This window comes from Peromyscus maniculatus, chromosome 5 (genome assembly GCF_049852395.1).
Source record: "Peromyscus maniculatus bairdii isolate BWxNUB_F1_BW_parent chromosome 5, HU_Pman_BW_mat_3.1, whole genome shotgun sequence".
NCBI lineage: Eukaryota > Metazoa > Chordata > Mammalia > Rodentia > Cricetidae > Peromyscus > Peromyscus maniculatus.
In genome coordinates, this window is record NC_134856.1 from 127,693,804 (window position 1) to 127,707,055 (window position 13,252).

The following is a 13,252-nucleotide window of genomic DNA, read 5'->3' on the forward strand; positions in this document are numbered from 1 at the left end:
AGGCTGGCCTCGAGCTCACAGAGATCTGCCTGCCTCTGTCTCCCGAGTGCTAGGATAAAAGGCATGCACCACCACCACCAGGTTCTCAAAATGTCAAAAACCCTTCATTATTCTGGGCATAATGGTGCATGCTTTTTGTTGTTGTTGTTGTTGTTGTTTTTGAGACACAGTTTCTCTGTGTAATTTTGGTGCCTGTCCTAGGTCTCTCTCTGTAGCCTCGAACTCACAGAGATCCGCCTGGCTCTGCCTCCCGAGTGCTGGGATTAAAGTCGAGTGCCATAGCTGCCCGGCGTTGTGCACGCTTTTAATCCAAACATCTGGGGGCACATTTCTGTAAGTTTGAAGCCAGCCTGGTCTACATAATAAGCCCTAGTCCAGCCAGGATTGCATGGTGAGCCCTTCTCTCAAAGCCAAGCAAACAAAACATTCATTGCATAATCCTGTTTTCTTCTAAGATAGCATCACACAGGGCTGGAGATATAAATCAGGGACTAGGAGCCACTATTGCTCTCGCAAGGATCTGAGCTTGGTTCCCTGCACCCATGTCAGGAGGCTCGCATTGCCTGTAACTCGAACTGCAGGAGAGCCCGTGCCTTCTTCCACCCCCCACAGGCACCTGCACCCATGCACACGTGTCCCCACACAGACAACACATATACACACAACATTAAACACAAAACAAATCAATCCTTTTTCAAAGATAGAACCACACTGTCATCTTTGCTGACCATGTAGGAACAAGTGACCAAGTTCCAAGCACTGGAAGGCCCAGGCATCCCAGGCATCCCAGGCATCCCAGGCATCCCAGGCATCCCGGGCATCCGGTTGTGTAAAGATGCTGGTGGAAGTGATTGGGCCAGGCACACTCTTTCACGAGGGCAGTTCCAGCCATCTACAACCAGTCTGGTGTCTCAGCTTCTGAGCACAACTTTCAGCACCAGCATACATGTAAGTCCCTTTGTGGAAGGTGATTCTGGCTTCTCTGTGCCCTTTCCTACTGGCAGTGGGACAAGAGGGATGACTTATGGTGCAAAAGTCCATGAGAACCAAAAGTCACAACGAAGAAACGTTCTGTACTTCTAAGTTTATTTTTTGCTATGACACTGTAGAGGGGTCATTTGGGGTGTTGCCTTAGCCTCCTCCCATTCCTTGTAAGCACCTCCAACCATCCCCAGATAAGCATGACCACAATAAGCAGAGAGAATCAAAACCTTATGCCGTGAAGATAAACACATCACTAGAGAGCTTGGCTATTTTTAACAACGCCAGTAAAAATCGTGTTTATCATGGTGGCTGAATGAGCCGCCCACATCACAGGCACGCCCTCTGTGTCCCCCAGATAACTGCAGTGCCACGTTCATCACACTCCCCACCTTGCTCACCGTGCCCCCCACATATCACCAGGAGATGTTCTGTTGCCAAAAAGATGAAGCCAGGATGGATATTCCATGGTGTTGTCTGAAAACAGAAATTGAATAAACGTTGTCTCATTTCTAAAAAGTAGAGGAAAATGTGGCTCAAGCTGGTAGATTCCGACATAACATGCATGTGGTCCCCGGTTTGAATCCCCAGCATGATTAGAAAGTGGAAACTGGAAGCTCAGATGTTCAGGGCCATCCTCTGATGAGGAGTTTGAGGCCATCCTGGGCTACAAGAGACCCTGCTCCCACCCTCAAATAAAGTAGTAGGAGAAGGTAGATATGAAAACTCTCAATCATGGTAGTTGGAAGTATAGAAAGGCCTGCTATTTTTAAAACCAACTTCTTACAAATCGTCACCATTGGCTGAAAAATTAATAATTTACCCTCAATTCACATCCTACCCATGCCAACTCGTTCCTGTGTCCATCTGCCCACCAGTTCTTAAGCAACTATCATGTGTCTGGTGGTAAATAGGGTAGGGTTGGAGATCTAAAGAGAGTGGGACTCTGAGGAGACACTTGTGAGGTTGAGAGAAGCAGCCAAGACAACACCATGTAGGGTGTGAAGCACTTGAGGCATCTTGAAGAAAGCCTCTATTCAAGGGTAGATAGGAAGTACTTCTTAACCTACTGATATTGTCAATGTTATCTGGGAGCCGAAGACAAGTGGGAGTCTATTTCTGCCCTGATTTTGAGGATGGGCATCATCTCTATCTATTGTTCTTTGATCCTTCACCATGAAGATGGCTTCCAGACTTAATTTCCTAAGAACTAATATAAACCACAGTGAGTGGAGTTCTTGTCAAGCAGGAAATGACTGTGAGTCATCTGCTGTATGTGACTCCATGTGGTTCACTGAAAAAGACAAAAAAAGAATTAATTCTTGACTCTTTGGGGGCTTCCGTCATTGAGGAAGCAGTGAAGACATGTCTACACAACATTACAGCAAAAACTAGTACCTGTCTAAAAAAAGGACAGTGGCCACGTCTATAGACTCAGATCTGACACTTGCTGACCACGTTAGGAGCTTCATTAGCTTCCCTGGGTCTTGGTTTCTTTCTCCAAGAGATGAAAAGGTTATGAACGACAGGCTTAGAGTGTATGAGTATGTTTCTTGTCCCAAACTCCTTAAAAAAAAGATCCTTGGACTCTCGGGAGACTGCCCTGACTGAGACAAAGAATATTTGACCAGAAGTCATGACCCTGGTGTTGATGACGGTGCAACTGTGCAGGACTCTGGAGGCCAGACAACATTCTGGGCTCTATCCAAACCCTCTACGAGAAACAAGAGCCTTTGGTGTGATTATGAGAGACTCGATGTGAGGATGCTCTGTGCATGAGGCGAGCATGGTGTGTAGAGAGCATGCGCTTCCCTCCTTGGCCCTTGACTTAGGTTCCCAAGCACCGTTAGCACATTTCCCCCCAAGACTCTTGTCTTTCCTTTCTCTAGTCTGTTGTGCTCTTCCGTCATGAGGCTGTCTTGCACTCAGCACAGAGGCAAATTACTCCTGCAGAGTTCTTACAAATACTTCTGAGCAGTGAGACTTCCCAAAACTAGCTTAGCTTACGTCCAGGTATCCTCCTTCATTACAGAAGTTCTGGAAAACCTGAAATCAGCCTTGCTGGTAATTTTTAGAACCTTTGTTGGCCTGACACCATTATATCCAGCCCCTAGGACCTGCATTGATTCCATTCATGTTTGCCAAGCTTGCCCGTTTTCTGTACTTCAGGCCCCTCCCTTGGGAACTAAGGAGGGATCAGAAGTTAGAAATTCTTACAGCAGAGCTGGGGAGATGGTCCCGTGGGTAAGAGTGTTTGCCATGCAGTCCCGAGGACCTGTGTTAGAATCTACAAGACCCATGTAAAAAGCCAGGCATGGCTGTGTTTGTCTCTAACCCCTGCATCGACAGAGACCAGCACATTCCAGAAGCTTGCCGGCAAGCCAGCCTGAGCAAACAATGAATTTTAGGTTCAGTGAGAGACCCTCTCCCAAGTGAGTGGGAAAAAGATAAAGGACGACACCTGAGTTTTTCTCCACCTCCTGGATGTTACACACACACACACACACACACACACACACACACACACACACACACACAGTGTCCACACACTCATGTGCTCATGTGATTTGTTACACTTGTACACACAACATATACACCATATACACTATACCATGCACATATGTGCACACACACACACACACACACACACACACACACACCTACTCATATACAAACACACAAATAAAAACATTTAAAAAGCAAATTCTTAGCTAGGTGTGGTAATAATATACACCTTTAATCCTATCAGAAGTCAGAGTCAGGCAGATCTCTGTGAATTTAAGACCAGCCTGGTCTACATAGTGAGTTCCAGGCCATCCAGAGCTACATAGTGAGACCCTGTTTTTGAAAAAGAAGGGAGGGATGGACGAAGGGATTTGTGTCCCAACTTGTTGCTTATTGTCCATTGACTTTGGGCAAACACCTTTATCCTTCCTCAAGGGTTGAGTGACATGACCCCCCCCCCTTGGATGGATGAGTACATTGTTCCAAAGTGGATGGCCTCTGAGTTATTTCACCAACTCAGCCACTGATGAAAATGAAATAGATGTACAAGAAAAAAAGGATTTTAGATACCATTTGATCCAGTGGTTTTCCTGTGTGGTACCCTGACTCAAAGAGTGTGGTGCTTGGGACCACTTGCAGATTTGATTCAGGAATTCTGAATGAACCTAAGCACTAAGACGAGATTAACCCACCTCCTGACTGACTTGTATGCTCACTGGAGACACAGAAGCACTGGCTTAAGCCTCTCCTGAGGTTGGTAACATGTTAACCCGGGTGTCTTCCGCCATGGAGTTTTTTGTGAGCTGGAGTTCATGTTCATGACTGCAACATTTGCTTCGAACAAATCCTGAGACAGGTGAAAGCTGTCCTTGCCTCCCATCCATCCGTCAGCTCCCCCTTTTCCTCTTCACTAGTGAAAACTCCAGGGATTTCCTCAGGGTAGGGTAGAGGAGACTGAAACAGGAATGCCCTGGAATGCAGGATTTCTGATCATGCATGTAAAACATTGGCAGATGATTTAGGGAGGCCAGCGGGTTTGCACTATCAATGGCCTGCCCAGGACCTGGTCACAACCCTGGGGAAACAGATACCCTGGATCTTGTCCTTGATCAGGGAAGTCAGAGGGTCCTTTCCCTTTCCCTTCTGGCCCTGGGGAAGAAGGTTCTAGACATGACTTCAGCACAGCATCCTGGCTGGAGGATGCTTTTCCATCTTCCAAGTCTTGCCCCTGCCCTTTCCCTGAGTTGTGCCTGTGTACTTGGCTATGAGCATGGGACTCTGCAGTCTGGGGCTTTTCCAGAGAAACTCTACAAAGCCCTGATGAGTACTCAGAGATCAGCCGGGCTTCCCCAGGGCGCCAGCTCTCTCCCAAGAGGATTAGATGAAAATAAGTCATGTTTAGCTGCTGTCTGCTTGCCTGCCCCCAAACTTGCTTTCACGTGATCACAGGGACTGGTTCTTCAGTACTTCTCCCACAGCCACGGAACAGGGTCCTCTAGCTGTTTTGAGAGCCCCAGCTGCCAAAGTGCTAACAATGATGGACTTCAAATAAGGTATCATGCCTTGACTTTAGCAGAATGGCCCGTATGTTCTCTGCACACACATACTCACAGACAGTTAGATACACGTTTCCCTGCCCGGAGATCACAGAGCCTGTCTCCTTCAAAGGCCCCTCAAGGGCTCCCAGTGCCTCACACAAACATAATAGGCAAAGTCAGCAAAATCCCTTAAACCCTTGGTCGTGTGTCCATCCCCAAAGTCCCTACGTTTGTCTTTTTCTTTCACAGTGTGTCCAACAGCCTGCGTGAGCCAAACATTCCCCTTTCCAGTCACCAGACTCAGCAGGTTCAGAAAAATTACCCCTAAATCGATAGCTGTCTGGTGAAGGGAACTAACAGAACTTTCCAGAAGGAAGAAACAAATGGGTCAGAACATCTCAAATTTGTAAATACTTGTAAAACTGATGGAATTCCAAATGAATGTGCATTTGAGTTTGCTGACTATGCCCAGAGTTTCAGGGACCTGAGAGAAGGACCTGAAGCCCCCAGGAAGGCATTTTCTACGTAAGTCAAAAGAAAGATCTGAAATGGATCACCACCCCGACCCCAGCCCCTATTGTGGAGCAAAAGGCCATTTTCAGGAAGGGGCTAATGAATGAAATTGCCCATCTTCCATAGTCAGACCTGCCTGCAAAGTACTTCATTAGCAGCAGGCGCCACGTTGTTACCAGGGAAAGTAGAAAAGGCTAAAATGGCAGTGTTCATTGTGGGATGACTACAAAAAAAACATTGCTAATGCCGCCTCTGAGCTGCCATTTCAACTGCCGGAGTTGGGCCATCCTGAATCACCGTTACCATGGCAACTGGAAGTCAGTCTACTGCTTGTCATAGATGGGGATGGTACCTCTGCCTTGCCGTTGCTGAGAGAAGGGCAGGTATTTTATTTATAGCCAAGCTGTGGAAAGGTGCGTTTGGTAGTCCTTTTGAGCACTGTGGTCGTTGACAGCAACAGTCTTTGAAGCACTGAAAATGTGTTTTCGTGGAAAAGGCATCTCAGCTCGGAGCTTCGTATTCGTGAGTCGTTATGGCTTCCAGGCCGGTGAAATTTTAATACTCGACTCTTTGCTGAGAGAGATCTGATATATGAGATTTTTAAACAACTTAGCCTCGGCAGAAAGAGGACCGAGACAAAGAAGGGACAGGGTGAACTTCAAAATGACTTATAGAAAACGTTCACAAGACTTGGTCTGTTCTGTTAATGATGGGGTGGATTTGTGATTTTTGAAATAACTGGCCTATCAATTTTGATCTGAATTCAAACATTTTCTTGGTGGAAGAAAACCCTTAGATGAGAATTATGGTAAAGTAAAAACACTGAAGGTGTTTTGTAAAAAATGCCAGATGTCAAAATAATGGCTAGAATAACAAGAGATTCACCATTGCTGGTTTGGTTAATATATTTACTCTTCCAGCTTAGAAAAGATCCTAATATTGACATTGGAATGAAATTAACCTAAATCTTCCCATTGTTATTCTAGCAATGTGTTTTTGAAAATGTATGAAATTGAATCCTACCTTTTATATCAGGAAGTCCAATCCAATTCAGCAGAGGTAGAAACTGCCCCAAACAGACAGGAAGCTAACAGGAGCAGGTTAGAGGAGAAATTAGAAACAAAAAGAACATTAACATTAGTATAACTCAAGACTACATAAGACTGAATCATTCTTTTCAGGGAGGTTTCCTTCAGGCAAAGTATTTCCTATTCCACAAAATGAGCAAAAAGCCAAAAGGAATGGGGGGAAAAATCTTGCAAATGAAAGGGACCTCTCAAGTGGGAGAGACTGAGTGTATGCAGGGGTAGGGTGGATAGCAGATGGCAGCACTACTCTGAATTCAGTTTCACTGTGAATACAAAATTACTCTAAAATCGAAATCCAAGGTCAGGCATGAAGATACATGCCTGTCATCCCACCCCTTGGGAAGAGAGGATTGCTGCAAGTTTAAGGCTAGCCTGGGCTACAGTGGGTTCCAAACCATGCTGCTGCAGTATGAGAACCTGTCAATAAAAACACTTCTCTATAATAATCAAACCAAAAAATCCATAATCTAGGACAGTGTCAGTAACTGACAGATGAACGGTTTGATTCATAACTCTTCCCATCCCGTAAAGACTTGCCATAGAGAAAATGAAATAAGTGAAGGATAATATGAAACAGGAGAAGCAACAACCGTGGGCTGCTTCACTCTGTAGACGTATAAGCTCCAAGTCTAGGTTCTGCTCTGGAGAAATGACCTAAAACCTGAGGGGACTACTCCATCCGAATGGCATATATCCCAAGTAGATGGAGTGAGTCTCAGTCTAGGTTATGGACAAAATCCCCAGGACGAGCAGCACCCAAAACCTCTAACAACTAGACACTTCTCCGCTGAGCATCTCCTTCCGATGGCTCCTTGCCATCATGCATGCATTATTTTTCTCTTGGCTGTGACCGACTGTCTGACAGGAAGGGACTGAAGGGAGAAGGACTTGTCTGGGCCAGCCGTTTGAGGATGTAGCCCACCATGGTGGGGGAAATTGTGAAAAGAAGAGCAGCTCACAGCTGTGACAGCAGGCCTACGCGGCTGCTTGTTCACATCTCTGCAGACGAGGAAGCCCAGATATGACAGGCTATCAGCCTTGGACCCACCCTACAAAGACCCACTTTGTCTTCCTAATCCCCACCTCACCAAACAGTACCACTCGCTGGGAATCATGTGTTCGAACACACGCACCCGTGAGAGGTATTTACTTCTAAACCATAGCATACCAGGCCCTACAAAAAGAGGTAGATCATAAAGATTGTGCCTTCAAACTGTTGCTTAGAAAGGAAAACACACTGGTCTCCAGTATGGCTGCAAGAGACTAAAGGAATCACCCATGTTTTATGAGACAGTTTTAAGTATCAGTGTACACACAAAATAATGAGCAAGATCAAAAGAGCCAGCCTGGTGCCTGCAGGCAGTGTCAGAATGAACCAGAAGGGCACAGGCTCATGTTTTGTGTTAATTGCCATTACTGCAATGAAATACCTAACATATTAAATTAAACAGGAGAAAGTGTTCATCCGGATTACGGTTTCGGAGGTCTCAGTCAGTGACTCTGCTGCTTTTAGTCCCAAGGCAAGACCGTTGGCGATGGCAGAGTGTCGGATAGAATCAGAGCTACAAGAGACTGAGGGACCAGAGTCCTCTTCAGGGACACCAGCAACCTGGAAACCGCCCTTGAGTCCCAGCACTTTCACACCCCTTCCAGCTAGGGAGCCAGCCCTTCACATAGGGGGAGGCAGTCCAGATCCAAACTTTAGCGCCCTTGAAGAAAATAAACCAGGGCGCAGAAACAAATGTCCCATGGTGACTTGATCCAAGTATAACACACTCTAAGACACTGACAGGGCTATCAAATGATTTTTTGAGAGCTTTTTAAAACTAGATGATGAAACCATGAGAAGGAAATAAAAGGCGGAGTTGAGTTAAATTAAGAAAGAAAAGGTAGTGAGTGCATAAATGATCTGTGTATTAAAATCAATTTTTTTAAATGCCAGACACGGTAATGCACACCTAATTTAATCCCTGAACTGGGGAGACAGGGTGCAGGTGGATCTATGTGAGTTTGAGGCCAGCCTGGTCTACAAAGTGAGTTCCAGGACAGCCAGAGCTACACAGAGAAACCCTGTCTGGAAAATCCAAACAAACAAACAAACAAAAAAACAATAAGTATGTAAGACTTGTTGAAGTTGTATCTATTGTCAAGGGAAAAAAAAAAAAAACACTATTCATGTGATCCCAGGGAACTCAAATCCCAGACTAGGAAATAAAAGACGGAGATAACCCAGAAGCTACAGACACTTAAGTATCATCCCCTGAAGTCTACTGTCAAAGTGCCTAGATGCAGGCTCTCACAAATGGAAGAGAAGACTTGAAACATGCTGTAAGAAAACTTCTGGAAAATCAAAAGAAGGCAAATATAGCCTAAGAAATATAATATAGGAAGTTCAAAATGCAAACATGGCCCCCTTAAGCTGTTACACGCCAAGGATGAAGAAGTCATTCTTCAAATGAGAATAAGCAAGTTCCCTTCAGGGAAGAAAATCACCCAGCTGGGCTCAGATCCAAAACAATGCTCTCAGAAAATGGGAGCAGCATTGGGGAGACAGCCCAGGCGGTAAAGGTTGTCTGGTACTTCTGTAAAACTTCAATCGTTGAAACATCCTGACTTAAAATAAAAGAAGAAAACATGATCCGAGGCTGAGCAGAGGGTTCAGTCAGTAAAGTGCCTACCAGGCAAACATGAAGACCTGGGTTGGAATCCCCAGCACCCACTTAAAAAGCTGGACGTAGTAGCTGTGCTTACAGTCCTAGCCCTGTTGGGCTGGGGAGGGGTGCAGGTTAGATGCTAAGAGACAAATCCCTGAAGATTATTGGCCAGCCAGCCTATCTGAATAGATGAGCACCAGGTTCAGTGAGAGACCTGATGTCTCAAAAATAAAGGTGGAGAGCAGTAGAGGAAGACACCTGACATTCACCCTGAGCCTTAACACACACATGCCCGTATGTGCACATGGACCCATACACAAACATACACCACATGCACATATGACCCCACACATTAGTTGCTTCCGCTTACTAAAACAGTGCTGTGACTTTTCGTAAAACATAGAAACAATATGCTGAGTAGCTAGCTAAGTAAGGTTAATTGTAGATGGTATAGATATTTAAAATTATTTTCTTACTCTACTTAATTAGAACTATTTAATTATGAATTGAAGATGAGAAAAAAAATGACTATGTATTCCAGGACATTCCCACCTGTACAAGTCCTTTGTGTTGGGGGTGGAGGTGGGAGTGGATCCAGGTGACCAGGTCCCAGTGAGACACATTTTGAAAACTTTGATGGCCAAACTTGTTTTTGTTTGTCTGTTTGTTTTAAGGCACCATCTCACTCTGTAGCCCTGGCTGCCCTGAAACTTACTTTCTATGTAGATCAGGTTGGCCCCAAACTCACAGAGATCCATCTGTCTCTGCCCTGTAAGCACTGGGATTTAAAGTGTATATTGCCATGCCCAGCCATGAGTCAAGCCTTTTAAATAGCTTGAGATACAATTTATATATCCTAATAGTCACACTTGTAGAGAGTATGATTCTGAGGGTTTTAATATAGTCAGAAAGATGTGAAACGCATCAGCTCTGTCTGATTAGAGAGCAAGACCCACCCCTGGGTTTATATGTGCAGGGGGGAAGGAGGGAGGGAGGGAGAGGCAAGAGAGAGGGAGAAATATAGGGAGATTATATGGATGCGTATGGCTGGGTAGTTATGTGGATGCGGGTGCCTATGAAGGCCAGAGGTCAACTCGTGTTGTTTCCCAGGAGCCATCTTTCTTGTTTTTTGAGACGAGATCTCACTGGGCTAGAGCTCACCAAGTAGGCCAGGCTGGCTGGTGAGCCTCCGAGATCTGCCTGTCTCTGCCTCCCCACCTCTGGGATTTCAAGCGAGCACCACCATGCCCAGCCTTTTAGCATGTGTTCTGCTAGCTTGACTCTGGTCCTTCTGCTGCCACAGCGGTGAGCCCTTTACCAACTGACCCATCACCCCAGCCTTAATTGCAGAACGCTTTCATCAACCACAAAAGAAACCCTCTGTGATCTGACAGCAGTTTCCTCCCCATCCCTCTGCCCTTAGTCCCTCCACCCATTATTCTCCTGTCTCTATAGAGCTGCCGATTCTGGGCATTTCTTATAAATGAGATCACACAGGCGTGCTCTTTTGTGACTGGCTCCAGTCACTCAGCATAATGTTTTGAAGTCTTGCCTATGTCACCGCCTGTGACAGCACTTTGTTTTAAAAGCTGCATAATAGACCATCTCATGGCTAAGTCATTTTTAAAAAAAAAAAATCTGTTCATTAGTTGATGGACATTTGGTTGTTTCTACATTTTGGCGATTATGAATGATGATGGTGTGATTATGCATTCACAAGTTTTTATGTGAACATATGTTTGCATGCTTCATGGTTATATTCACTGCTGCGGTCGAGTGGATGGATGAGCGACACGTTTGATACTTGTTTAGAGCCCAAACATTGAAATCACTGCCATCTTTTCTGTTTGCAGGCGGAGATGGTGCACAGTGCTTTCCAGGCCCAGCGTGCTTTCCTTCTCATGGCCTCTCAGTACCAACAACCGCAGGAGGTAAGAGGGCATCATAACAAACAGGACTGCCTAGGCTGCAGGCAGAGTGAGGCGTCAAATAAGAAACCAGAAGAGCCGTTTCCTTTAATGCTGTCTCTAATCTAGATCGCCGTACAGCATTTCTCCCATCTTTATAGCTCTGGTGATGTAATATATATAGTGACAAGTTTATGTGTGTATCCGTGTGCATGTGCATGCGTGTGTGTGTGTGTGTGTGTGTGTGTGTGTGTGTGTGTGTGTGTGTGTATCATACCTGTTTCAATGGCAAAAGTCCTTATAGTATATCTTCTTATTACTGATAAATTGTGATTATGGTCAAGTACATACAATGACAATGGACATCACCATTTTAAAGATCCATTTACATATGACATCTGCATCTTGTTCTTCCCTATTTTCACAAGGAAGAAAAAGCTTGCCCTAATTTTTGGTTCCAAATTTGTGTTGCCTATGGGTCAGGCTGCTGGTCTTTGATTCCCTGGAAATTCTTAGTGTAGCTTTGGTGGCTTTTGCATCCTAAGTAGCATGATATGCTGACTCGGTGCTTCCCAGAGCCCTGTGCTGGCCATGGCTAGGGAACTTCACTGCAGTTTCTGACTCACTGGGATTTGAATATGGTCTGAGACTCAGTACCATTCAATAAGCTCCTGAGGGATGCTCCAGCTATAGTATAATAATTAGAAACTTGGTGAGTCTGAAGGACCTGTGTGTATCCTGCCTTGCCATTCCTTGCCACAGAAATGTAAGTTAACTTCTTTTAGATTAGAGATATTTAAGGACTGGGTAAATAATTCAGTAGGTAAAGTGCTTGTCTTGCAAGCATGAGAAACTGAGACCAGTCCCCAGGACCCATGGAAAAAAGAATGATTATGGTATTGTATACGTGCAATCTTAGCTCTGAGAAGCTGAGACAGGGGGATACGTGGGCCTCACTGGCCAGCCAGGCTAGCCTGATCTACAAACTCTAGAGCAATGAAAAACAGTCTCAAAAAAAAGTAAATAACACTTGTGAGGGTGTCCTCTGGCCTCCAAACAGACACACAAGCACAAGTGTGCACACACAAAGATATTAGAGGATTTACCTCTCACTGCAACAGTACCATCCACGTAGTAATTTTGATAACCTTTAATCCATCATAATGGTTCTATGTGATACCCCGAGGAAATCTTAATGTGCAAATGAAAAAAGTTAAGAACAGATGTTAAAAAAAAAAAGTGATGGTCGCGAAAGTCTTTTCCATTTTCCAGTACATCATGTAAATACAACCTTTCCCCACTCTCTAAACCCAGGCCCTACCACCAGTAGCCAGGCAACCAACATAGTATCATGGAAATGTCCACATTCCCTCCACCAGCTGCTCATAATAACATTTTAACCAGGCTCATTATGTAATAATGAAATCGTTTAGTAAAATGTAGATCTATTAACAGCGATCAGGAGATGAGAAAGGAACAATTGTTCTTCTGATTATCTTGTGTCTAAGGCTTGTTAACAGTTATATCAGTAAAAAAGAAAATTTGAATATCCTTTTGGCAAAGTAGTTCAAAGGCAGTTGTTTCTTTTGACTTCTAAAGCGAATTCCTAAAATCGAAAGGGTCGCACTGGGCAAACTCCTGGGAATCCAGGACGTGGTCTTCAGAGGACAGCACTGGGTTCCTTTAAAGTTGGGTGACCTATCCTATGGGCTGGGATCCCAGACAGAATAAAAAAGAGAACGCTAACTGAGAACCAGTATTTGTCTCTCTTCCTTCCCCATTTGTGGATACAAGTGACCATCTGCCTCACACTCCCCCACCATGCTTCCCTGCCATGATGGGCTGTCCCCTCAGTCTGGGAGCCCAGATAAATCCTTTCTCCCTTCAGTTGTCTTTGTCATGAATTCTGGGACAGCAACAAGAAAAGTAAGTAAGTTGCTGATACCCTCAACCATCTCTAGAAAGTCCTTCCAGACAAGGAATGGGCCATGAAGATAACGTAATCTGGATTTTTTTTTTCATTTAAAAAAAAATCAACTTAATTTTTCATGCAATATATTTTGATC

General features: G+C 44.8%; 1 protein-coding gene and 1 long non-coding RNA gene across 2 annotated transcripts in view; one reads left to right on the forward strand and one right to left on the reverse strand.

The window, feature by feature from the left end:
* Nucleotides 1–13,252, forward strand: part of Cap2 (cyclase associated actin cytoskeleton regulatory protein 2) — a 143,757-nt gene that overhangs the window by 47,250 nt on the left and 83,255 nt on the right. Inside the window, exon 4 of the mRNA XM_006972842.4 lies at nt 11,133–11,210. Within this exon, the coding sequence (XP_006972904.1) occupies nt 11,133–11,210 (78 nt within the window). The remainder of the gene's footprint in view (nt 1–11,132; nt 11,211–13,252) is intronic.
* Nucleotides 6,561–13,252, reverse strand: part of LOC143273488 (uncharacterized) — a 71,174-nt gene continuing 64,482 nt past the window's right edge. Inside the window, exon 3 of the long non-coding RNA XR_013051624.1 lies at nt 6,561–6,624. This is a non-coding gene — a long non-coding RNA (uncharacterized LOC143273488). The remainder of the gene's footprint in view (nt 6,625–13,252) is intronic.